This window comes from Synchiropus splendidus, chromosome 8 (assembly GCF_027744825.2).
Source record: "Synchiropus splendidus isolate RoL2022-P1 chromosome 8, RoL_Sspl_1.0, whole genome shotgun sequence".
Lineage (NCBI taxonomy): Eukaryota > Metazoa > Chordata > Actinopteri > Syngnathiformes > Callionymidae > Synchiropus > Synchiropus splendidus.
In genome coordinates, this window is record NC_071341.1 from 25,200,417 (window position 1) to 25,224,917 (window position 24,501).

Sequence of the window (24,501 nt, forward strand, 5' to 3'; positions counted from 1 at the left end):
TAGTTTGTTTATTCCAATGAGAACACACAGAAGAAGAGATGACAGTTGGGTAATAAAAGATGACCTCTCAAGTGACAAATGTGTGGGATACACAGTAAATATGTGATGAGAATGGATCGAACAAGCATCTGTAAAACAACATGAAACTGGGAGGCTGGATATCATTTTCCTTTCGATAAGTCATTTCTGGATACGATTACATCATCTGATAATATATTGTAGAAATATCTTTTTTGCATGCCTAGAAAATACCCTGTAGTTCTTCATGAATTACTCCCCTACGGAAGGGTCGGTTCACGCATGCAGGATCTGACGTTTGTCCATTCAAATAAAAGTCTAAAAATACTTCAGGCTATTCCCACCGCCGGGAACAAAAACAGTCACAATTGGTGGTCATTATGGAAATAAACTATATCAATCATTTTCTCTGGAACAACAGTGAGTGAAATAAGGTCCAATTAAACAAAGAAATGCTTCGCTTGATGCATAACATCCGTATCTTTTTCCTTCAATGAATTGCAAAAGTCCTAACAGGAAAGAAAGGTGGAACGTTTTTCCTCCTGTGGATTTGAAATATTCATATATGTGGAGGGAAAAGAAAAGACCATAAACATTTTATTCAAAAGTTAATATTTCATATGAATAATTGAAGTTGGAATTAGACTTGACATGCCTCACACAGTTGGTAGCGGTGGGTTTAGTGGGTGGTAAGGACACTGTGGGGGTCACCTGCTGGGGAATTGTGCTTTATGCGCCGAGGAATGGGCTCAGAATTCATGGTTTAGTTACTGTAGCAACAGCAGGACTTTTATCTGAAGCATCATTCTCTGTCCAAGGCAGTCTTCCCCGCTCTCGTCGATTTCTAATCCTGATGAGTAGAAAATGAGGTACTGCTTCCTCGACTGTGGAGGCCAATCGTGTGCTTGCACACCCAAAGTAAAAAAAAAAAAAAAAGAAGTTTGCCCTATACTGGCCACAAGAGCTCCGACGCCTAGATGTCCGAAAGCTACGGCGATTACGTAACCGTCCCATCTGGTCCTTCGTCTCTGCGGACTCCTTCCACGTGACAGATCTCTAGAGGGAGGGAAGCATGTGACGTTTCACCCCGACCGGCTCCTTTCAGACAGAGTGGTTCTACTGTGAGTCTCTGGCTAATGCCTGGCTTCACCTATGGAAGACACCACCGGCAGCCGTTCCGGCAGAAGAACATGCTCAATCAGACCGGAACGCATTCTCACTCCCAAGGCCATTTGCAAGTGAACTTTGCCGTCTCAGAGTCATGCTGAAGTCAGTCGTCTCTGTTGTTGACATGTCGATGCATTTGGCTTTCAAGTGAGACACATGCTCCACCTGCCACGGCATATCCTGACAGCGCCTCACGCTAATCCTGCGCTCTAGACACGGTGACTTCAGTAGCATAGACACAACGTGACATGGACATGGGGGGTGGTTAGGAGGTGTCCCTTAGGAACGTCACATTCGACTCAATAGAAACACCACAGGTGGAAGACTGACTTCAGCGTGGACAAAAGTCCAGCTGCACATAGTCGTGTTTTGCGATGCCATGGGAGTGAGAATGTGTTGCTGTTCTGTTTGATCACGACTCATTGGTTTCTGACTTTCAATCCCACAATCCTATGTTATTGAATTTGCGTTAGCATCAGTCACGCTCATCATCCACGGGCGCCATCCTGAAGAACCAACGCCAGATTCAAGTCCTTCAGAGCTGACCTGTCACCAGCCGCCTAGTTAGGCAGACAAGTCAAAGCTTCCGCTAGTGCCGGGAGCCCTGGGAGATCTCATGGTATAGCAACTCCATCATCTCTCACTCATCCCCAAGTCTGCAAACTCAGTCAGGCCCACAACTCGTACCCGCAGAGGAAGCTAGTTCAAGTAAAACTGTGTCTGACCTGACAGTGTGGTCATTTAAAGGGAAGCATTGAAACGTTGAAGGGGACACGGAGAAATAACACGTACAGGAGACGATAAAAGAAAAAAAGATTTTCAGATAGATCCAAAGCAAACAAGCTGCTTTCAGACACTGGAGTTGGATTATGGCTAATATATTCATCGTGAAGATTCAACACTGTAGAATGAGATTATGGGTATTTGGAAGGCGCCCATGGGACTGGTGTCGTGGCTACCAAGAAACTTGAGCCCGGAGAGCAGTTAGTGGTGGTGGCCATTATAAAAAGGCCACTGAATCACCGGCCGGCGAGTGGACGTGCACTTGTGTGTCTAAAACCCAATCTATACTATAGATTGACACTTGAGCAGAGGAGTATTGCACGAGCTGTGGGCGAAGAAAGATGCCTTTTATATCCAAGCGATGGAACAAGCTGGCCTTCGACTAAATGAAGCACGAGTCTAGTCAGTCTGGTGATTGGCCTCAGTCCTCGTCAGCCTGCCAGTCCATCCAGAAGCGGCGGGTCCTCTAGCGCCGCAGCTGAGCCGTTTTTCTCACCTCTGTCTGACTCCCTCTCCTCCTTATCCTCATCCAGGGTGAGGGGATCTGGGCTGGACAGGCGGTTCAGGGGGTCAAAGGTGTGCTTAATGGGCTCTGGGCTTAGGATGGGAAGCTGAGGCAACAGCGGTCCGTCTCGCAGCTTGGCAGCCAGCTCCTTGGCACTGCACATGGGCGTGTTGGTCTCGTAGACCTCATGGAAGTTGTTGTAGTCCACCTCGTAGAAGCCCTTCTCCAGGGACAGGACAGGGGTGAAGCGGTAACCCCAAAGCACCTCAGTGTCCAAGTAGGAACTTCTTGCTTGACATGTCATCCCTGCCATGCACACACATCCAGGCACAGGACCAGCAGAGCCACACACACACACGCACACGGTAGAAGGAGGGTAAGGAGAGAACAAGGGGGAGAGCAACAGCATTAGTAAATAATTCATGCCACTACTGAAACTGCAATGGGTGAGATTCTTGTCTGTGATCTCCTAAACCTCCTCTGCTACAATCCGACTGAAATCTTAATCTGTTTTCCCCATTCTTTTTTCTCAGTTCTGAGAAAAAGAACATGGTCTTCTTCGTCGCAGAAGCAGACCATCATGGAGAGGCTTCCGGTACCGAATGGTGGTGAGTTGAATACCTGTCAGCTGTTTTCAGGCCTAATGATGCTCACTGCAGCGGTTGCAGCTGAAACCTAGTGTGATTAATGCTTTTACATCATCACAGATGAGGCAGTCTGCTGGAATGGTTTTGACCAGCGACATCCAAAATGGATCCATTAGGCACAGCTACTGTAGAAGGTTGCAGATATCCACACTCTCCTCCTCAATTGAAGCACTGGACTGACGCGATCATTCTGATCTTAAACTGTCACTTTGTTCTTGTGATGTTCTGGTGAGGCTTCATGAAACAGTGTCCTCATTTTCAGGGTCCACTAGATGGCGCTCTCTACTATAAAATCTTTGGATTTAAACCACCATTTCATTAAAACCTTTATGAACTCCAAAGAGCAAGGGAACTGTTTCATGAAGCCTCATTAGCCCATCATTCATTTTGTTTTTGGCGGATTATGAAAAGTGCCACACAGACATTGCTATTGTCAACTGTTGTTGGCGCCACCTCCTGGCAGATTCAGCATCATTATCCTCCTTTAAAACCAAAAACATTGTCACTGTGCTGAGACTTACATCACATTCTATGAAACCAGCTCACACGCTTCTTTGTAACTAGGGATACGCTGATACTGGCACCGTACTCGTACTCACATGAATGATATGAATGGCAGCCAATACCAAAAAACTGATATCAGTTTACAGCAGTTTTTTACAGTCTGTTTTTTTACAGTAGACAATTTTGTAAAATTTGTGTTTGTACTGCAGTTAATCTTGCGACTGTCACCCATGTACAAGAAAACCTTACTGAGGAATGCTGTTCAAATCGTGACATATATATGGAAAAATAAAAAAACCTCAAAGCAGCTGTATGTGTCATGGCATCGGTATGGGTGAGTACTCCAATGGAAGCACGACCCTCTGTACATTTCTGTACTCTGCTCTCATCCGTACAGAAAGTCCTTCTTGTTTTCCCTGTTCTCTGTGACAACTCACCACTCTAGCTCCCCGTTTATTATCCAGCTATACTCTTTATTAAAGTGTAAATGTTAAGCCTGGCCTTCACAGCTGCTCCGTTTTGGTCCCTCCATCAGCGTGACAGAGTTGATAAGATCAAGCAGGCTCTAAAATAGATGTAGATGACAAATTGATAGGGTGTCTGATATGGTTACAGGAGGGGCTATTACACCGCGTCTTTTGCTTCGAAACGAGTGGCCTAGTTTCCACATTTAACTTGTCAAATGTTCCTTCTGTCTGTGATGACGTCATCAAAGAGAAAAGGTAGAGTCTTCAGTCGCCGGTGGAGGGTCTCTATCACTGAGCGCTTTTAGTTTGCATGGAGAGACGTGATGATCCAGCAGCATCCCACGAAAGCCTTTCTTGTTGAGTCACAGCATCTTTTGAAATATTGGTCCCACAAAGTAGCAAAGTAGCTCCTGAGAAAGAGTGCGATGAGCCTGTATTGTTTTTAATAAAGCTTGTGCACACAGAACGTGCCGCTGTGAAAGGGTCCGGTGATTTCATCTCTCAGCGCAGCGGAGTGACTCAATGGCCAGAGTCATGCTGGCTGTCTTTTATTGGAGTGGAGAGGGCGGCGCTTTCATATGTTTTACTTAGTTTTAGTTTACATTTGAATGATCTTGCAGAGTGTGGGCGGAGAGTCATCTGCTACGGTTACGCCCATAAAACGAGGCAGCAGCGTGCGCAGGTCAGTGTGTGTCCTCCAGCCGACCCCTGGCATGGGCAGCTTGGCCACTGGGCGCCGCGCCACATCACCTGCTGGTGCCTGCCGCCGTGCCCGTGAGAAACAAAGCCATGATTTCCACCAGTCGGTCCAGAAAATATGCTGTGATTTTCACTAAAATAAACACACTCGGAAGTTTCATTTTCGTTGCTTTGAGATGAATAATGAATGAACTATTTGGCTGGCAGAAAATGTATGTCAAGGCTGACACACATACATTAGCCAGTGAAATGCATATATTTTTCATGAGCGTGGAAAATACATCTCCAGTGATGAGAAGCTCCCGTCAGAGACGCACCTTGAGTGCACTCCCAGCTGAGACAGGATCATGTGGAACGCTGAGTGTTTACCAGACGAACCTAAGCTCAATTGGACAACGATATCCACAAGATGGAGCCGAGACGTCAGGCAGTCGGATCTGGATCCATTCAGCCATTACACACTTTAAGAAATGTAATTTCATAATGGAGGAGGAGGAAAGTCAGCAGCAAACACTTCCCAAAGCAGGTGTAATTTCAAGTATTGATCCACTTTGCATTAAGACGTACGCGCGGATGGACGAGAGGCGTGTTCTGCACTTGTTTGACACCTCAAAACACTGTATCAGGTTGCCTCGAGAGGTGTGGACTGAGAGGCGTTTCCCGGCAGCAGGGTTTCTGTTTTCACCAACCCCCACCCCCGCAGCATCCTCCATCCACAAGCCTCCCGGCCCCAGGGAAATAATCTGTTGTTGCTATTGCTTCTGCTGACTTTGCAGAATCCTGTCAAGGTCGGAGCCAATTACTAAATGTCATGTTTGTATGATGATTTAGGCTCGTCACACTGTCATCCATCAAACGGGAATGATGAAACCTTACGAATAATTCCTCCTGAAAACTGTGGAAAACACGTCCAGGATCAGAGGCTGCGCTCACCCATGTACCGTTTTCACATGTCAACGTGATCAAGCAGAGGTCCGTTTTTCTTGGTTTCCTCTCATGTAGCGTGACCACTTGATGGAGAGAGCCTGACGCAAATCGGAAAAATCTCCACTTATTCCAGTAAGCGCACGCACATTCTCAGGTTGGCTCATGACTCAGTGACACAACACTTCAAAGACGGCCTTGTTCTGCCAACATTTGGATGTTATGAAGGATGCTCATGTTCCCTCAGCCAAAACAAACTATTTCCTCAGGAAAAGCCATAAGTCATGTATTAAACGGGACCACGTGACAGCGCCCTCACCAAACAACAATCCTTATGTCCTCTTGTTGTAGCAAACAACAGCAGACCCTCATGGTACATTCATAGTAAACAGGAATCACGTTTTATGGCAAAACAACGGCTCCTAGCGAGACACAGCTATACGTAGCCTAAAGGTCAGCTCAGTACATTTTATGTCTATTGAAAGTGAAAATACATGTGAGGCCGGTGCGTTTATGGTCCCAAAGACCTTGCCTCACTCACACCAGTGAATTTGATGTTGCTTCTCTTGCCAGCGCTTCACCTTCCATTGAATTCAACTTTGGTTGGCTTGAAAGATCCGCTGTTTCACTAGTTGATCGAGCCAGAAAAAAAACATGTTTTCAGTCGGACAAACGCTCTATGTCACTTTCTGGAGCTTATTAACGTTTGGTTTGCAGATGCTAGTTGGTATGTGTTGTCATTCACATCATAAAAGCAATAGATCTCAGTTCAATCGTAAATGTTTAATATGGGACGCTAACTTGCAACCAAGTGTGTTCTGGGCGTTGGAAATGGAGAGCAACTTAATGGCGTACACTAGCTACACCGCTCGACTAAAATAGACCGTGCGCCGCGCTCTGCTGCATCTTGTGCAGGCTGCAGCCGTTTGTATTGCCGTCTGAAGTCATGTTTCTCAGGATTCATTCTGGTCCGTTTAATGAGCCGACTGCTCCGATGACAGGATCTTGTAACTTGTGTTTCTTCTCTCAAATTTCCAGAACAACAAAACATGAAATTGATTCAGATTGTACTAGAATTTACCCCACGTTTGTGCACGGTGTTGCGTCTGTTCTGCCACATTTGACATTGGATACATCTGTGTTGTGTTCCGTCTCGCAAATGGCACGTCACGAGACAACCACAAACATCTGTCATCCCCAAACGACGAGTCCACGGTGGGATCTGCAAATGTTTGCATTCATGTCGGGAAATTTCAGCAAAATGACTTCACGGACATAAGTAAAAAACTGTTTTATCTGAAAATAATGGATTAAAAATGGTAAATTAGTGTACTGTAATATATTGTATAAAATATAATTTTGCATAGCCTTTTACCGTCAGAGGCTGGAAATAAAACAGTGAATGTAGTTACAGTAGTTTCTTGTTAATACAACAGTAAAATGTGTAAAATATGAACTGCTTTTTATACAGCATTGACGTTTTTGGTCAATGGTCAATTTCTGTTCTTTTTTTCAGTGGCAACAAAAAGCAAAATGAACTACAGTACTTTTGCTGCTGAAGCTCTTAAGACTAGTTCACTGTTTAACTGTTGTTTACTTTTTTAGAATTTTTTTTTAGTTTTCCACAGTTAAATCCACATACTTTTTTTACAGTGTACATTTATTTTGAGTGGTCCCATTTCAATTGGGCTTAATTCGATCACTCCCAACCCATAGTGCTGCCCTCTGAGTAAACTTGGAAAAAAAATCCCCAATACCGCGGCTATGTTTGGTACACAAACCATTTAAGGTGTCCCGGTTTCTTGGCTACAGTTATGCATGAATTCCATGCTGTCCAATGATATTGTGGATTTGACTCATCTTGTGAGAAGGTGTCAGAGATGAGGGGGTCACCTAATGGTCAGCCTGCTCGTGGTCATGGACGGTTATGACTCTCCCCTCAATAGTTCTGTGGTCAAGCCTTGAGGAGAGCGTTGTTTTAACGCCTGCTGCAACAGTAAATATTGCTGTCGTCACCACTGCGTTCACCCAAATGGGTATGGATGAAGTTTAATGACAGAATCCAATACTGCTCATAAGTTGATGTTCTTTTTGGAGTGAGACGGGTCCAAGCATCAGCTCACTTCCGGACAGTGACTGATGAGTAAGTCATCTGACATGAGTAACTCACACCGCACCCTTGCACTGAGCATAATTGATGTCCCACTTAGACGTGGATTACACGGTAAGACTGGCGCTCACTTTCTGTAATTACTATTATATCCTTTGCCATTTGCAGCCCTCCCTTGCGCGGCTTGCTTTTATGTGACATCTCTCCTCGTAGTGTCTTTCCGCTCATTTGTCTGTTCGCCCAACCTTCCCACTCAGCTCACTTCCTGCAGCTAATAAATCACCCATTTCCCTCCATCCATTTATCCGTCCTCCCCCCCCAGCACCCTCTTCCTTCTACACAAATCCTCCTCCTTCTTACCTGTGGCCTCCACCATGCCCTCCAGAATGACCACAATCTCAAACTCCTCCTTCTCCATTTGAGCCAAGGACATCTCCCAGAAGGGGCTCTTCTCATTGATCTCATGAGAGATGATGAGCGGCGACACCAGGAAGAGCCGGTCGTCTCCCGTGTCAAAGCCGATGTTGATGTCCGTCTGGTTGAGTGGGATGAACTCCCCTTCCTTGGTCTGCTGGGATCGGATCAGCTTTGCTCTGATTGATGCCTCGACAATGTGAGAATTTCTCAGGTCTCCCACGCGAAACATCAGGCACATCTTGTTGTCTCGCACCGATATGACAGCTTTGTGTGAGAACATGAGGGTCTCTGCGCGGTTCTTTGGCTGTGAGATCTTGACAAACATGCAACCCACCATCATGGCGTTGACGATGGATCCCAAAATGGCTTGCACCAAAAGCAAAATGATGCCTTCTGGGCATTTTTCCGTGATGACACGATAACCATATCCAATTGTGGTCTCTGTTTCTATGGAAAAAAGGAAGGCTGAGACAAAACTGTTGAGGTTCTCCACGCACGGGGTCCAGCCCTCCTCGCCAGCATGCAAAAGGTCTCCTCGGATCAGTGCGATCAGCCACCACAAAAAGCCAAAGAAGAGCCAGTTGACCACGTAGACCAGCGTGAAGATGAAGAGGCTGAGACGCCAGCGCAGGTCCACCAGGGTGGTGAACAGGTCACTGAGGTAACGGTAGGTCTCTTGCACGTTTCCGTGGTGAACGTTGCACTTGCCATCCTTCTGCACGTAGCGCTGACGTGGCTTTTTGGCAGGGTCGGATATCAGGTGGGTTCTTTCAGTTGAGATCTGCGCCTCCCGTAGGTGTTTGGGAAGCTTCTTCACCTGTAAAGACAGAGCTGTCAGTGATCATCTATACAAACACACCGACTGATCACAGTAGCGTTCATCGACACCTTGAACGGTGGCGGTGAAATAAGTCTCTGCTCTTGCTTTCTCCCCATCAAAACAATGCAGCGGTTCACAGTAGGACATTGTGTTGGCCTCATCTGTTTGTTTCTTTCACTTCCCAGTGGGAGACTTAAATAAATCATCGAACCTCATTTCACGACCTCGGGGATACATGCAGATGCTGTGGGTTTCCGAGCATGCATTAGACAGCAGCAAGCTTGAGTATCCTCTTGGGACTTGGAGTAATGCCACCCTTTCAAGAGCTCCACTCAGGTTCTCAAGGCTGGAGTCAGTGAAAATGTAACGGTGTGACGGCAACTGGCAACAGACGTGGCACGAGCAGCCACGAGGAGAATGGTGAACCTCGCAGTTTCGACTTCAGCTCCATATCTACTGTGTGCTCCAGTTCAACTGAAGGTACGCTCACACGAAACGCGGCCTGGTCATACCTGAGGCCTTGCTGGGTGACCCCCCCAAAACACGTCGCATCCCGCGCTCCATATTGTCGCACGCAGTCTCACCTCCACTATGCAAGTACATTTGTACATTTGTAAGTTTGAATATACCTAAAGATGACGATGAAGAAATAAAAAATACACGGCCTGAATCACCACTTCTGCTAAAAGGATGTTCACCTTAGTTAATTATTAGTCACTGGACAGTTAGTTAATTCAAGTTATTTTTTCTTTTGGATCAAGCGCATGAGTTATTACTGAAGCTGGAGGAGGCTAGACGGCCTTTATTCATCCTACAACGGGGAATTCTGGCTTGTTACGGCAACACATAAACATTAATGACAAATATTAAAGAGAAAGCAATGACATGATCAATAATATAGTAACAAAGAAAAGACTGCAGAAACACAAGAATGAACCGTATATCAAAAACTAATGAAAGAAAAAATAAAAGAAAGAAGGAGGCTATCACTGTCCATGATGGGTCTGGCATATCCACACAAAAACAAAAAACACACAAATAGCTCAGAAAGAGCAGGAGCTGCTGAAGTGGCTACAGACAGCTTTGTTCTCTGGCATAAACAGCTTAACCAGACATTAAACATAACAATGCATTATTATTATTGACATTAAATTAAGGCATCGCTCACGCCTGCAAACCTGATGTAGCTTGAATGTGTTTGTTGTCATTTGCTCTGTTCCCGTTCAGCTGGAACGGCACATTGATTCCTCACCGTTTTAATCACTATATCAATGTAAGTTTGTAGCCGAGGATGTAACTTCAGATTTTATTTCACAGGAATGTTGCTGTCTCTGCAAAACGTCTTCGCTGCAGTCTGCTGGAGGGAAGGGGAGTAAAATTAAAAGCCGCGACACTCACCTCGCGGTGACTTACAGAACGGTGACATTGGAGGTAAGACTATATGTTTGTATGCCGAGAGCAGGCGAACAACGACACGAGGGCGCCGAAGCTTCTGTTGGCCCTGCTCCAGGGAGGCGATCTGTCACCGCAGCTGTGTCCCCTGTGAATCCACCTCTTCCACCTGGCTGTACGTTGGCAAGCCTGAAGAGGATCCTCGTACTGCCTTCTCAAGCTGCATATTAACGCTGCAACGCTGGCATTGTTGCCAAGTTTATCATGGAGTTACGCAAGTAGCTAGACGCGCTTAAACCAAAGAGACATGTTGTCGCCTATTCCGCCTAGGACAGACGGCCATGCGCCTCCCTCGAGAAAAAGCCGTGAGAGTCCTCCTTAAGTGAAGTGATGAAACTGTATTCCCCCCAGTCGACGGCACACCCATCCCTGTGTGGTACTCAGCTGCAACTCAGACGAGTGGAACTGACTGCGGCAGATACAAGGGTCAGCTATGGTTGTGGCATCACGCACCCAGTTGTTACACTGGAGGAAGCCACCTTCTGACTAAATCAGTCATCGGCTGATTATCAGTCAGGTGTCGCTTGTTTCACCTGATGGTGAGGTGAGTCCATTGAGGATTGGTTTGAGACACCTGCTCTCAGCCATATATATATATCAAACTCAACAGCCAGCGGCTGCCATGTAATTAAAAAAAACATTCTTTTGAGACTCCAATGCGCAGTTATAGACTTTTCAATGAAGATGCATGTTGTTTGAGCCTCATATCGAGCCGTTTTTGGCCTTTGATATAAGTGAGCTAGCTGCTCCTTCTTTCCTTCTGTCTGCCTCACAAACACTGCCACACACTGATCCCCACTGACACGGCCTGTAATGTATCGGTGCAGATTCAGAAGACAACAGAAGCACCATGAGACGCTGGACTCAGCCACTTCTGTCCCTGTGTTGAAAAACGAATCCGTGACAGAGACGGACAGAGGCGTCTCTCAGCTGGACCAAGGACACGTGGGCAGCACACCTTCCAATCCGAGATGATAATTGAAAAGCATTGCGTTTGGGACGGATGAAAACGCCGCCTGTGTCCTCTGTGAATTGGACACCTGTGATCTATGGCTCTCTCTAGAGGCGCCCTCAGTCGTGAGGGAAGTCTCAGCCCGGTGTAATGGTGGCGTGGCGGATCACACAGCAGATCTATTTCAGTGTTAAGGGAGGTGGAATCTGCATGGTCAGCTCACCAGACTGAATTCATCGTAGGCTATTTAAACAAACTTCTCCCTTCCACCCCTCGTGTTGGTTTGCGGGTATTGATCCCGGTGATCCTGGTTTGAGGAACATGTGACAAAGAGGGATGGAAAGACAATGCCTATTGAGCTGCTTTGCAATTAGCGACTTGATGACAGTGCACTGGAGAAATCCCATCTGCTCTTCTGCTGACCGGGCGTCAGGGTTCGGATTTGAGATGTTCATTTTCACAAAAACACGACATGCGAAGGCCCTTTTGTGGAAGTGAAGTGGGAAGAAAATAAATCTTGCCATTAACTTTAGGTGGGTGATCTAGAGGGCCATGTCAGATTCTTTCTCCCTATCCTTCTTTTATTCTACTCTGCTCTATTCTCCTGCATTTTTATAAATAAAAGACTGACAGAAGGTTTCCACACTGAGAACTAATTGAGTGATGGATGAAGCTGTCACAGGCTCCAATCTTTAGACCTCGGAGCCGATGCCGTCCCTCTGGGTGATGATCCATGAGAAAAAATTCATTACTTCTCGCCAGCGTTGGCACTTTGCTCTTTCTCTGATTGAGCTATTGTGACCACGCTTGGCCAGGCAGGCGGTGGAAGACCCGCTCCGATGGAGAGCCATGGATGAGTCTGTGTAGCTCAACCTTTTTTCCTGGTCACCGTTGTGATCAGGTTTTCAACAGCAACAGCAGGGAGTTCTCTTGATCTCAAGGGTGCCATCAATGAGAACATGAGGCGGAGCAGAGCAACGACCTCCATGACTGCAGTCTGTCGATCACCACGGCAGCTGCTGTTCCACCCTGACAAAGAAATGCCGCCTCATTTGCATGAACGCAGCATTTCTTCGGTCACACACCAATTAGAATGGACCGGCCTCTTTCCGTGCCCAGACTGAAGGTTCAGAATGCACAGCCCACTCCGAGGCTTTTCAGAGCTCCACTGCGCTTCACTGGTCTGTTGCCAAACACACTATTTCATAGTTGAACAATGAAATGGGAGTGAAAAGTCCATCTTTTCCCAATAAGATATCCGTCTTATTAATGTCATGGAGCCGGTTTATTTGATTCCTCCTGCAGTGTTGTCTGTTTCAGCTGCTGCGGCGAACCGTTCTCACTCCAGTGGTGTAATATACTGACGAAAAAGGCAGCCCTCGGCGTTGAATGACAGAAGGCCACTGACAGGGTTTCAAGAGCAGTTGACACATTGTAACACGTAGAATGAATGAAGCTCCATCCCACACCTTTCCCTAGTGTTGATCTCCAGACTGGTCTCAAGACCACTTTTCGGGTCTCGGTCTTCATGCATTTTCACTCGGTCACAGACTGAGAGGACCTGGGATTTCTATTCAAGACTGGTGGAGACCAACAGAGAAACTTATTGTGATGCGTAAGTGGCTGAAGAAGGATTCCAGCTCAGTTTTGTTGTGCTATTTCATCAGGGGTCTCAGACTAGGGGGCCGCAGTGGGGGCAGATTTTGGTTCCTAACTGGGAGGAGGAGACCCACCAATAAGGTGTCTGAAGACTGACACCTGATTGGATCTTACCTGAGCAGGTGTGACTCCTATCTCCATGTTGTGGTCCATGAGGATTCGAGAATCTCCTGCCATCCTCAGCTGAAGCTCAACACCTGAAACAAAAAAAAAATAAACGTCCCATCAGTTCCCACACACTTCAGTCTGGTGTGGTTGACATGGATCGGGCGACACCAACAGCATCCTCTGACCTCTTCTGACCATAACAGTCTGCTCTGCCTCACACGAAACATGTAAGGACCATCGTCGTTTCACTTGTTTGCATTGGTCAGTAGGTCAGTATCCATCATCTGGTGTCATCAGAACGCACTGAAACCCAAGAGGGTTTGCTCACTTGTCGAGGGCAAATCTTGAGCTGCCGTGGTCTGGAAGGGAAATGCAGTCCATCGTCGTAACCATGGTTATCTGCTCAGATGCAGATCAGCCAAATACACAAGCGTTTTTTGTGTCAGTCAACAGACCCATAAATATGAAATGTGGCGTCGCATTTTCAGTGATGTATTTCAGTTAAGTCACCAACGCTTGTGTATCAGTCGACAAGACTTGTTTGCTTAGACGGTAAAGTGAGGATTTATGCTTGATTTGAATGTTTTATGGTTGGTGTTGGACCCTCTGATGCAGCTTTAGTTTGAAGGATTCATCATCACCTCATTTTGTTGCCATTAAACAGTGGAGGGAAGAAAACACTGCCTCACTTAGAGAGGATATATTCGAAGGAACATGTGATGGAGGCCGGAAGATGGGCGGTGGATGATCACATGGTGAGCTTCAGGGGATTATGAGCAGCAGAGAGTGAGGCTTAGATGAAGAACCGCCGGCCAAATGAAGACTCCAGGGGGGTGTTCAAGTTCAAGGGGGTGGTTGGATCCAGGTGAGCAGGGATCCGATGTCATGACATGAACTTTATCTGGACGCACTGGAGGCTCCATGCTGAGCATTATGGACACAAGTGAGTGCTGCTTCACTTCCACACACACACTCTTGGTCACTCAGGCCGGAGAGGGCTCCTCAGTGGAGGAGATCCCACATCCCACGGGCGCTGACGTCCCAGCAATCCATTCTGGGAAGTGAGTGACAGCAGAAATGTCACTCCAGGCACCAGGCAATGGTCACTGCTCATGTCTTTTCATGACTGTTTACCTGAATGAAGCTCCTGACTTGTCGATCTAGAATGATCTCACTCACGATTTAACTGGACCCTGTTCAAAATGAAGGTGTCATATCACCATAGTACACAACATTGACATGACACGTATCACGTTCATCCATGTCCTTAGGGAGCCTAACTTGGTTGGATGCATGTGCACTGAAATAAGAAAGCACTCCGACAAAAAAGGTATTAAATTGCAGCTTTTAAAAAAATATATGTTGCCCTTCTAATTCAGTGCAGAAATAATTGATGCAACTCTGCTATCTTTGAAACCAGATGAAACCAAATGAGTACCAAGCAACCTCTTTGACAAAAATGACAGCTCCGATGAATATTCTTTTTATTTATTATAACAATTATTTTTGCACAGTTACATTCTAGAAATGTTTGTTTGATAATAATAATAATAAATGAATATATATATATATATATATAATTTTCCATGTGTAATGTATTTTTGTTGCCACATGCACACAGACAAAAAAAAGACATCATGGCTAAAACGCTGCCATCTTTGAAAGCGGATGAGACCCAAAGAGAAGCCATGCACCTCTGAGGGAGAAAATCACAGCTACATTATCGTGACGTCTGAAAAGAACATCATAAGCATGAAGTTGGTGCTGAGCAGGAAACAGGTGCCTCCCCAGAAAAGAGTTCTTTACATGGAGGAAATAAGGCGCCAATCTCTTGCTTCCCATGCAGGGAACGTTGGTGCGTGAAATTGACGACAGAAAGGCGACGGCAGAGCATGAATTACTAAGCTCTTCGACACCTTTGTGACAAAGTGGCACGGAGCCAGAGGCTGCTTCTACACAGAGACGGGTCGGATGAGGCTGTAAAACACTCTGGAACAGGGTTGGGTATGGATGGCTCGAGTCAGTGGCTTGTGTCTGTCCGAAAGCAAAGGCACAGGACTGAACTTCAGGCAGCGGAAGCTGCGACGAGGTGTCGACGTCTCTTAATCTCGTCAGCGCAACAATCACAGCAGGTGCGGTGAGAAGGAAGCAGACGGCCTTTCTTATAAAAATCGACCAGCAGGAGAAACTGCAGCAAGAAATCACAAAGGCTGTGGAAAAATCGTTGCCCACCCTGGACGAGTTTGCCAGTTCCATTGATCCAAGCTGGGCAAAGACAGCACCTCCAACAGCCCATTCACACCCGCTCGAGCTCCACGGTTCCTACTGCATGTTACATGCTGTTTCTGTCATGAACCGTTAGAGTTCCCCACAGCAGCTGTGCACTGAGGGCAAGTACTCCCGCGTGGCTTACAGATTGAAGACGTTGTTTTTTCCAGGTTAAAATAAAACAAAATGGCGAATTCAGTTTGTAAAAACGGCTTCAGCTTCCTTTCATAATAAAAAGAAAAGTGATGACAAAGCACACAGTCCAGGGATCGTGTGACAGTACTGCGTGTTAATGGTATGGAGCCACACAAAACCTTGCTAAAACCAGATATGGAACTCTAATTCAACGTGATCTCGTCCTGTTTCACCATCAACTTTTCCTTTAAAAAAAGAAAAGTAAAATAAAATAATAATAATAATTACTTTAATATGTTCGGAAAGAGTTGACATTTGTCTCATGAAGAGCCAGACCAATGAGAGCAGAAGAAATAAACGCACAAGACATGCTGCTCATCAATCAGCCGTAGCTAGTCACAGTGATGCTGTCTGTATTGGTACAATACACACATCGCACTGTCGGGTTTTATTGTCCTGGTAAGCAGAGCGAGACACACACACACACACAAAATCCAGCCAGAAATATGCAGATGCAACGCCACATTGAATTCAAAGTGCTGTCTGTTGTGTGTGTGCTTTGTTCTGTAGCTCTGCTGCAGTGATCTTCTGACAGACTTGCATCAAGTCGCTGCCGCTGCCTTCTGGGAAAGTATTTTTAAACATCTGCTCAGTGCTAAAAGTGACAGGTACAACAGGAAACGTTTCCAGCTCCTACAGAATGTGGTGTGAGCGAATATCAGCTGTGGGTTTCGCTGCAGAGGTGAGCGTGACAGTGTGGAGGGGAAACCTCTGATAAAGCCCTAACTTTAGCAGCGACACCTTTGGAGCAGCACAAGAGGCAATGAAGTCACGCAGCGCCCCGTGGGGGGGCGCTTTAGAGTCCAACACCTCTAATTCATGAAAACATGAACCCCAAGGCCCAAGTGGAACGTGAGCGCGGCATAACTTTGACAGCTGGTTTGTGACCTCTACAACATCTGACGTCTCTTCGTTCATCTGTATTTGATGCCACGACGTTTGATCTCCATCAAATGAGGAAGGGGGGTGGGGTGAGGAGGAGGCAGTCAGAGCTGTATGTCACGAAAGCGATCCACACAGGAATGTGATGTTGACATTGATGGTCCAAAGCAAAGGGCAGCGTGACGTGACACGCATCTGAATGAGAACGAAAGAGAGCAGGCGGACGGATGTGTGCAGGACCAGCGTGGAAAGTGACAGACTGAATACATGAGAGGGCTGCAAGGTCTCGCTTATTCACTCATTTGAGATCTTCTGTTGAATTAAGCATGCGGCTCACGGGACTGGCGGCATCCAGAAGCTGAACCCTGTTTTAACAAGGTCAGTCGGCAGGTGGAGAGGGAGGAGCCAAAAATGAGAGGTGCTGGAACACCGCCGCCCGCCAGGTTCCTTATCTTGGGCGTGTAAGAGGGTAACAAGCCTTTATCTTGTTAGCTGTGCAGCGTGCTTCATCCGCCGTTGTAACATGATAGTGAGGCTAGCTGCCACCCACAACATGATCCAGGGAACCGCTGTTTCAAACGATCCAAATTAAAAACACAGTCAAGAAACAATCAAAACGAATTTCACCGTCTTTTAAAGACTTCATTGTAATGAAACAGCTATTCCTCAAATGAGTTGGTTTCATTTGGAGAAATTCACATTTATATACAGTCTATATTTGCACACTGCTAGTCTGTAAGAATGTGTTTGACTTTTCACTCTAACGAAACAAACTTGACTTTTGATCTTTAAGAATAGCTGGGAATGAGGAGCCGCTGACGTTGAGCTAAGAAGCTACGGACCATCGACGCATTGGAAAGTTCCTACATTCCTTGGAAGATGATTATTTTCAATCGTTGTTTAGTCACCCACAAAAACATGATTGATTGATTCATTATGAGTCAAGTCCGAGTGCCGAGACAAAACAGCGAATCCCAGGTCGCAGGGGCGTGAGCACCTGATCCAGGGCACTGGCCTTTGTTCTGCTGAATTCTGTTCCCCAGTTTTCAGATCCACCGACTGTTGAGACTAAATCCAAAGATTTTAAAGCAGAGAGCGCCATCTAGTGGGCTATGGAAAAGAGGAGGCTGTTTCATGAAGCCCCATAAACACGTCAATATTGCAACCAGTTGACTGAACTGTAACAACACATTTCCTAAGCACAGTCACGTAGAAGTCTGAAGCTGTGTTTTGTATCTTTGAAATCTTTCCTGGAGTGGAACCCAAGAACACCAGCCAAGTATCACCATCTGTTGTTTGTAGCTCCTATAGATTCAGAAGCCATTTTGCTAACAGACGGGAAAACACCACTAACCATGCAACCTCCGCGGTGGAGGTGACGTTATAACCTCGAAGTTTCTAGCTTCACTGTTCTCCATCGACAGCAACACCACTTAGTCTCTTCCAGTGAAATGATTCTTTAATCTATACTCATGAATTAACTTTGAAAAAATAAGCCCTGCAGCTACAAATGATTCATTCACTGCATCATTTTGAATGTTGAATAGAATAACTGCAATTGACTTCCTCTTCACGTTTTCCCATTGATGGAAGGCATCGGTTTTCGACACCATTAAAAACACTTGAGACGTGCTGACTATAACTGTGGCTTTAAACCTTTCTCACAAAGAGTGGAATATGTTTCACATACACTGTGTGGTCCACTGAAAGCTTGAATTTTCACTTTCTTTGTGAAGCATAGTTAAGTACAGACTGAACTGTTACTGAGCACTTTGAATTTTGATGGAGTAGAAGATGAAAAAGTTCACTTCAGTTTCCCAAAATACACACGTGCCAGCACAGTTAAGGATGAGGAGATTGGAGGTAGCTTTGCAAAACCTCCACATCCACACTTCTGTGGTCAGTGTTTGTCTGGAAGCAAAGAATCCTGGCTGCTGGGCCAGCCATTATTATATCCTTGACTAAGAATTAAATAGCCTGGCTTCGACGCTATCTTGCCTCACTTATGACACTTTGAGGTCGGGCGGGTCAAATGGCTAAAAATGTCCACAGTTAGTTGGGCTGCAGGCCAGGCGTCTGCACACACACAATTCATAGCAGCTCAGCCATTAGGCCAGATAAAGTGAGCCCAGTGGATCCTGTGGTGTCTCTGTCAGGGGCGACCTTCTCTGAGGTGACACTGTCGCGTGGAGACGTCCGAGCGGAGAAACTACTTTCCTAATGATCCAGCCGTCTCTCTTTGTCTTTCCCTGCCCGGAGTCCATCTCCTGCTTCACACAATATTCTCCTCACTCTCAAACCAAGGAGAAACGCTCATCTCCATAATGCAGACTGTGAGACTGGGCTTGACCCTGTTGGTGTGTTGGAGTTATATATGTGCTGTGAGAAGCACTGCATTAATATAGGACGGCTCTGACGCTCATTATAAACCAGTGCACTGAAGGATTCTGTGAGAGACTTGGATCTGCAAAACTCAACATTTCAATTAGAGGTGTCAAACGCCATTCACTACATATTTATTATAATAAAAGTAATTATTATTATTTTCATCCCAAAGAAAGGCCTGACACGTCTGTTCCGTTGATGCGTTTGTTTTTTCAGGATGATAGGAAGTTTGGTTTTGGATGGTGAGGGGCGGATCACAGCGTCTGTGCACGTACCAGATCGGATTCACAAGTGCTACTCTGCATGTTTAACCCACGTGGCATCACTGACTGGTTGGGCAAGAGTGAGCCTGACATTTGAAGTGGAGATCTTTGTCCATGTGACCTAATCTAATCTTCAGCTTATAAGAGCGTTTCATCTCTCAGATTAGTTTCGATTGCATCATGGAACAACCCAGTGCGAAGCCTCGTAAAATAAGTTGAGCCAAGAATAGACACCCCAGTACGAGATGATCTTCACTCCTCCACAGGGGTGAGCAACTTTACCGAGGCTGCAGATCATGCAGGAGGTTAAAGCCAAATATCTCCTGGAGCCAAAAACCACCCTCTTCATTCATGCACGCTGGAAGTGTCGAAGACACGACTGAACAGAAGGCGAGAGAGAGATGTAGAGCGTAATGTGCGAGCTTGGGTAAGCTTGCGATTTCTTCTTATCAGGCTTTCTGTCGGGCTCTTGCTGTGATTTACGGCTCAGATCACGGCTTCCCGACTCCCCGGCTCTGTCTTAGTCGGAGAAAGTGATGGCTAAGCAAAAGAGCAAGTTGGAGCGAGACGAAAAGAGAATTCATGATTCTTTGGTGGGCGCCTAATGTACGTCACATCCAACTATCAAAGCAATCTCAATGAATAGCTAACAGGCTACCAAGGAGCCGGAGCCTGAAATATTGCAGATGATGAGAGGTGTGGGAGGGTGAGCTGCTCCAGATCTGGCTCTGTCATTGGCCCAGTCCTCCAGGAGACTCCTTTATGTCTCACTTCCCATGAAGCTGCTCTTGTTTCCCCTGTATGACCCAGTGGATAATGATCGGCGTGGTGTCGCTCTCCCGCCACAGTTGGCCTCCCCTACCCTCCCCTCCTCTCCCCTCCACCAGAGGTAATGAGCAGCACATGGACCGAAGTGATGGATAATCAGAGATGCTTAATTAAAACCTGAAAAAGGAGCCTGAGAAAAGCCCCTCCAGGTGTGTAGTGGGCCTCAATGGATTCACCTCCAACATCCTAAATCTAACTGTGCAGATCGAACAGAGCAATCACGGTGCTTCTTTCTATTTAACAGCCATGCAGATCTGTCCACCGTGCACCTCCTGTCCTAGGCCCAGACCCTCCCCTTGGCCAGAAACCTCAGGGGTCTCTTCCCAGGTGGACATGCCACGGTTCCTCTGAGACTCCCACTTCATCCCAGCCACTCTTTTGGTCAGGCTGTGGCTATGAGCTGGTTCGATAGCTCACTTCCCAGCCAGTGGCAATGTGCTCACAAACTGTTTCAGTTTGGCACAGTACCAGTCCAAATGGTTCGGTGGGTGGAAAATGGACAGCTGATGTGTCCAATGCTGAAGGTAAACTGGCTTCCTTTCACAATGACAAGCTTCTGGCTCTGGAACCGGTGCTGTTTCTCAGAACCTTGGTGCTCATACAAGTTAAAGAGGAAGTGAAGTGCCAGAACACTAAAGTGTTATGGGTTGCTAACTAACACACTGGCTTTAGGAGAGCGGACTTTTGTGTCCAATACTGACTTTAAAGGCAGCCGTCAGCGTTGCATGTTGACACGTTAGGTTTCCAGTTGAAGCACATGACGTGAAAAAAAAAGGACGAAGGTTTTGGGTTTGGTCAGCCACATGCAATGAAGTGTCAGGTGCTATTTAAAGCCTGTCCAATAACCAAGCATTCTCGGCACGTCACCAAGGAGGAGAGCCACATCAGGGGTTATCCTCATCAATCCAATTGTAGGTGGACAGATGGGTGCGAATGGCAGGCGCTGTGACTCATTTTGAACTGTTGGACATAGAGCTTCCTTTCTTGCATCCAAACTTTTAGTGAGCAGAATGTAGGTTTGAGGGAGAACCATGTTTGCGGCGCTTCGTAGGCGCACAAACGGAACGCTACCATCACAGAAATAAATGATGTTAAATAGAAATGCAGAATAACAATAAACATCATCTCTATCTGTAGGTGAAGTCAAGAAAGGTGTGAATGACAAGCACGCTGGAAATCATGCAGCAGTTCTGGGCCAGTTAAACAGGACAGACCTGAGTTCTTATCTGCCAGATGCCAATCTTTACCACCACTACTTCTTACTTAGCATCACAAAGGGGAAGCACATACATCAGTCCACCTGAGTGTCAAACAAAAAAAAAAAAGAAATCAGATAATCTCTGCTTTAGGGCCGTTGGATAAACCTGCAGCGGCTGGTATTTGCCCTCCAACAGCTAGTGCAGAGGAGAGAAAGAGCCAGTGGGTATAACGGAGGTACGAGTCCACAGTCATTTAGCACTGTTGACAAGGCAGACGAGGGGGTTGTTCATCGCTGGCGTCCTCACTAATGTTGTCGTGAAGCGGACGATATGAAAGAGAACGGACATGGAATAATTAGCTAAACATGGCGCTGGACGACTGAACGAGTCGGCGAGCTCCGCGAGGGAATGGCGTGCAGAAGGTGAGCGGGATGGAGCAGGTTAGAATGCCTCTCATCTCCCCGTCACCCAGCCGCTGAAGACTGCTCTGCAACATATAGTCCATTAAATCAACTTTATGTGTGGCAGGACCATCACTGGATCGCATGCTTAGTCAGCTGCTTGCAGGGGCTCCATAAATCCTTTGCTTTAGTAAAACCACCCTCTTTGAATGCTGGATTCCGGCTGCACGGGCAGCCACTTGATGGAGGCGTGAAGCTCATCCATGAAGTCCACATGATATCACGGGACGTTTTATTGGCGATCATGAGCATGTGACCGACTTCATGGAAGGTTTTCACATGAACAATCTTGATCTGCGCTCAAGCTTTGCTTCCATCCAGCAGCGCTTGAGGGTCTCACCTAAATAAACACACCCAGTTAGTTATTCACAGCGACAGGCTCTGCTGGGTTTAACCTCTGGCCTCTTTTTGTCCACTTGCTGGGACTATCAGGATTTGGATAATGAGCCAGGAGCAGAGCAGATCGGTGCACCTGTGATGGCTCTCATAATAAGGTCAACGGGTCGGTCTTTAACAGCGACTTTAACGCATCTGCTGTCAAGATCTCACCCACTGACTCGCCGCCAACAGTTTCTATGCAACTGGACATTGGAACGTTTCATGGAGGGGTCCCTCATGCTACTTCATGCTAAACAGCCCTATTTTTCAGTCAGTTCATGAACAAGCTATGTCAGCAATTTTCTTCTCTACAAGATTATATATATATATATATATATATATATATATATATATATATATATATAAAATAATATTCTCCATTGGTATCTGCATGTATATTTTTCTTTTCTTTCTCGATTTATCCCGTAAATACAAAGTGCATGGTATATTTCTCCCTTCTAACTAGTAGAGTATAGATACAACACAGTATAGACTTCAGCTGCCCACCACTGACCTGCTGCAGTCGTTTGCATCTTGTTGAACCACTGACACGTATTTGAATAAACCTGGTGATATCGCCCATGTATGACGTCACCTGCGCCTGTAATTAATGTGAATCAATAATTCAATGCAGTCTAGTTTACACATGGGCTCCTTGCCACATGTTGTTAACAGTGAAATGCTAATGAATAACAGCATTTACCGGACGGGAAAATTGATCTGCTTTTTAAAGTGAAACTGCTGAAAATGAAATGAGAGAAGAAAAAACAAAAGGCTGCTGAATCAATCGGTTATTAACCTGCTTTAGTTCTGCACGTTGTGTATATATATCCAGCTGCCATACTCTCCTGCATTTCTCCTACTATGTTGTTGAGTAGTTTGCATTTTTAGATTTCGCATTTTTGTATTGTATGTTGTACATAGAGCATGTTACGAGCGTAATTTCCTCGGCATTACAAAGTGTTTCTGACTCTGAATGGTTACTGACTCACTTGGCTTTCAAAACTAAGAATTATCTCAGTAGTGATATTTGACCAGTCAGAGTCAGAGGTAGTTTTGCCATCCTTATTTGCAATGTGAAGCTTAAAATGTACCTTAAGTGGTTGTCTAATATCATTACTCATCCTCAATTCAGGCTTATGAATCTGCAGGCAGAATCTGCATCAGAATGTGTATCTGAAAACTGTGCTTCGGCCCTAACTCTCTCACACATACAGACACCACAGATATACATTTTTAAAACATGGGATTTCAAAGGCAAGAATCGCTGTTCATGCAGCCCTGGCTGCGGTCATGGTAGATTACAGTGATAAAAGCAGCTCCAGGGCTGTTAAATAGGCAGGTTTAGTCACTAAGCCGCTCGAAATCATTCAGCCAGTGTTTTTCAGATCCTTTCGCTCCAGTTGCTGGAAGCTGCGTTGGAGACGTGTCTTATATAAAACGTGTTAATAACATGCAGAAGCGGTTGGCACTTTCTTGGCGTGTTTGCACAGGAGAGACATTAAAAAATGATGTTTGCATCAGCCCTCTCAGAGTTTCCCCAAATGGTCCAATACCAGGAAGGACCGCGGCTTCCCTTCCTTTGTCTGGCTCTTAAGTCCTTTGCATAGTCATGAAAGTTTAACTCCCACTCTCAAGGTGTTTGTTCTGTGAGAAAACTGCATGCCAGTTGACCTCGGCGCCAGCGGGGAGTTGAGGCATGTCATCTGCTGTGGGAGCAGACTGCAATATTGATGACAACAGGATCGGCAGCGGTCCCATCCCTGCATTGCCTCATTGTCAGCCTCCTTTGAACAACATTAAAGCAGACCGCAGTGTCCGCTAGAAGCCCCCTGCTCTCCACGTACGCCAGCACTGATGCACAGCCACGCTGGGGTCACTCCTCCTCTGCCACTCTGCGTTTGAAACGCCGAGCACGAGAGGGAAGTTCTTTTGCTGCTCTACTTCTAAGGGAAACCCAGTGTCAGGATTGTGACGCCCGCACCACGGTGCCGGGGCAAAGCATGACGGCGATCTTCCCTGCAGCGACATCAGTGATAAAAGATGAGAGGAGGGAGATGAGGCTGATGAGAGACGATCATCCGACCACGTTCCCTGTCAAGACTTTCCTATTTCCTCCCCCTGCGCGCCATTGTCTGACACTTTTTGTTGAGCAAGATTTTCAGAGGGTGGCGGAACATGTAACGCAGTGCCAGCGTGTGATAGCATCCACAGACAGAAGGAGCATCTGGCCGTTTCACTACTGCTCTGCTTCAGTCTTACCTTCAGGTCTGTGCAGGGGGAGCTGGCAGGCTTCCTTCCAGGCATCGCACAGCAGCTCTCCTCTTCAGGACTGCGCACTCCTTTTGGTTCTATCGACAACTGCACTCCTCTCATCCACTCGGATGCTTCTGCTCTCCACTGCTCACCA

At 46.3% G+C, this 24,501-nt stretch overlaps 1 protein-coding gene across 1 annotated transcript; it reads right to left on the reverse strand.

Moving 5' to 3' along the window:
• kcnj5 (potassium inwardly rectifying channel subfamily J member 5) lies at positions 1-24,501 on the reverse strand. The gene is made up of 4 exons (XM_053873332.1): positions 24,354-24,501; positions 13,239-13,321; positions 8,185-9,058; positions 1-2,779 (listed from the first exon to the last, which is right to left on the reverse strand). The coding sequence occupies exons 2-4, from the start codon at positions 13,299-13,301 to the stop codon at positions 2,400-2,402; spliced, it is 1,317 nt and encodes a 438-aa protein (XP_053729307.1). The 5' UTR covers positions 13,302-13,321; positions 24,354-24,501; the 3' UTR covers positions 1-2,399.

Coding starts and splice junctions, on each gene's coding strand:
- kcnj5 (XM_053873332.1), bottom strand. CDS start 13,301: ATGGCAGGAGATTCTCGAATCCTCATGGACCACAACATGGAGATAGGA. Junction 9,059..13,238: donor TAGGAGTCACACCTGCTCAG/GTAAGATCCAAT, acceptor CTGTCTTTACAG/GTGAAGAAGCTTCCCAAACA. Junction 2,780..8,184: donor GGGCATGGTGGAGGCCACAG/GTAAGAAGGAGG, acceptor TGTGCATGGCAG/GGATGACATGTCAAGCAAGA.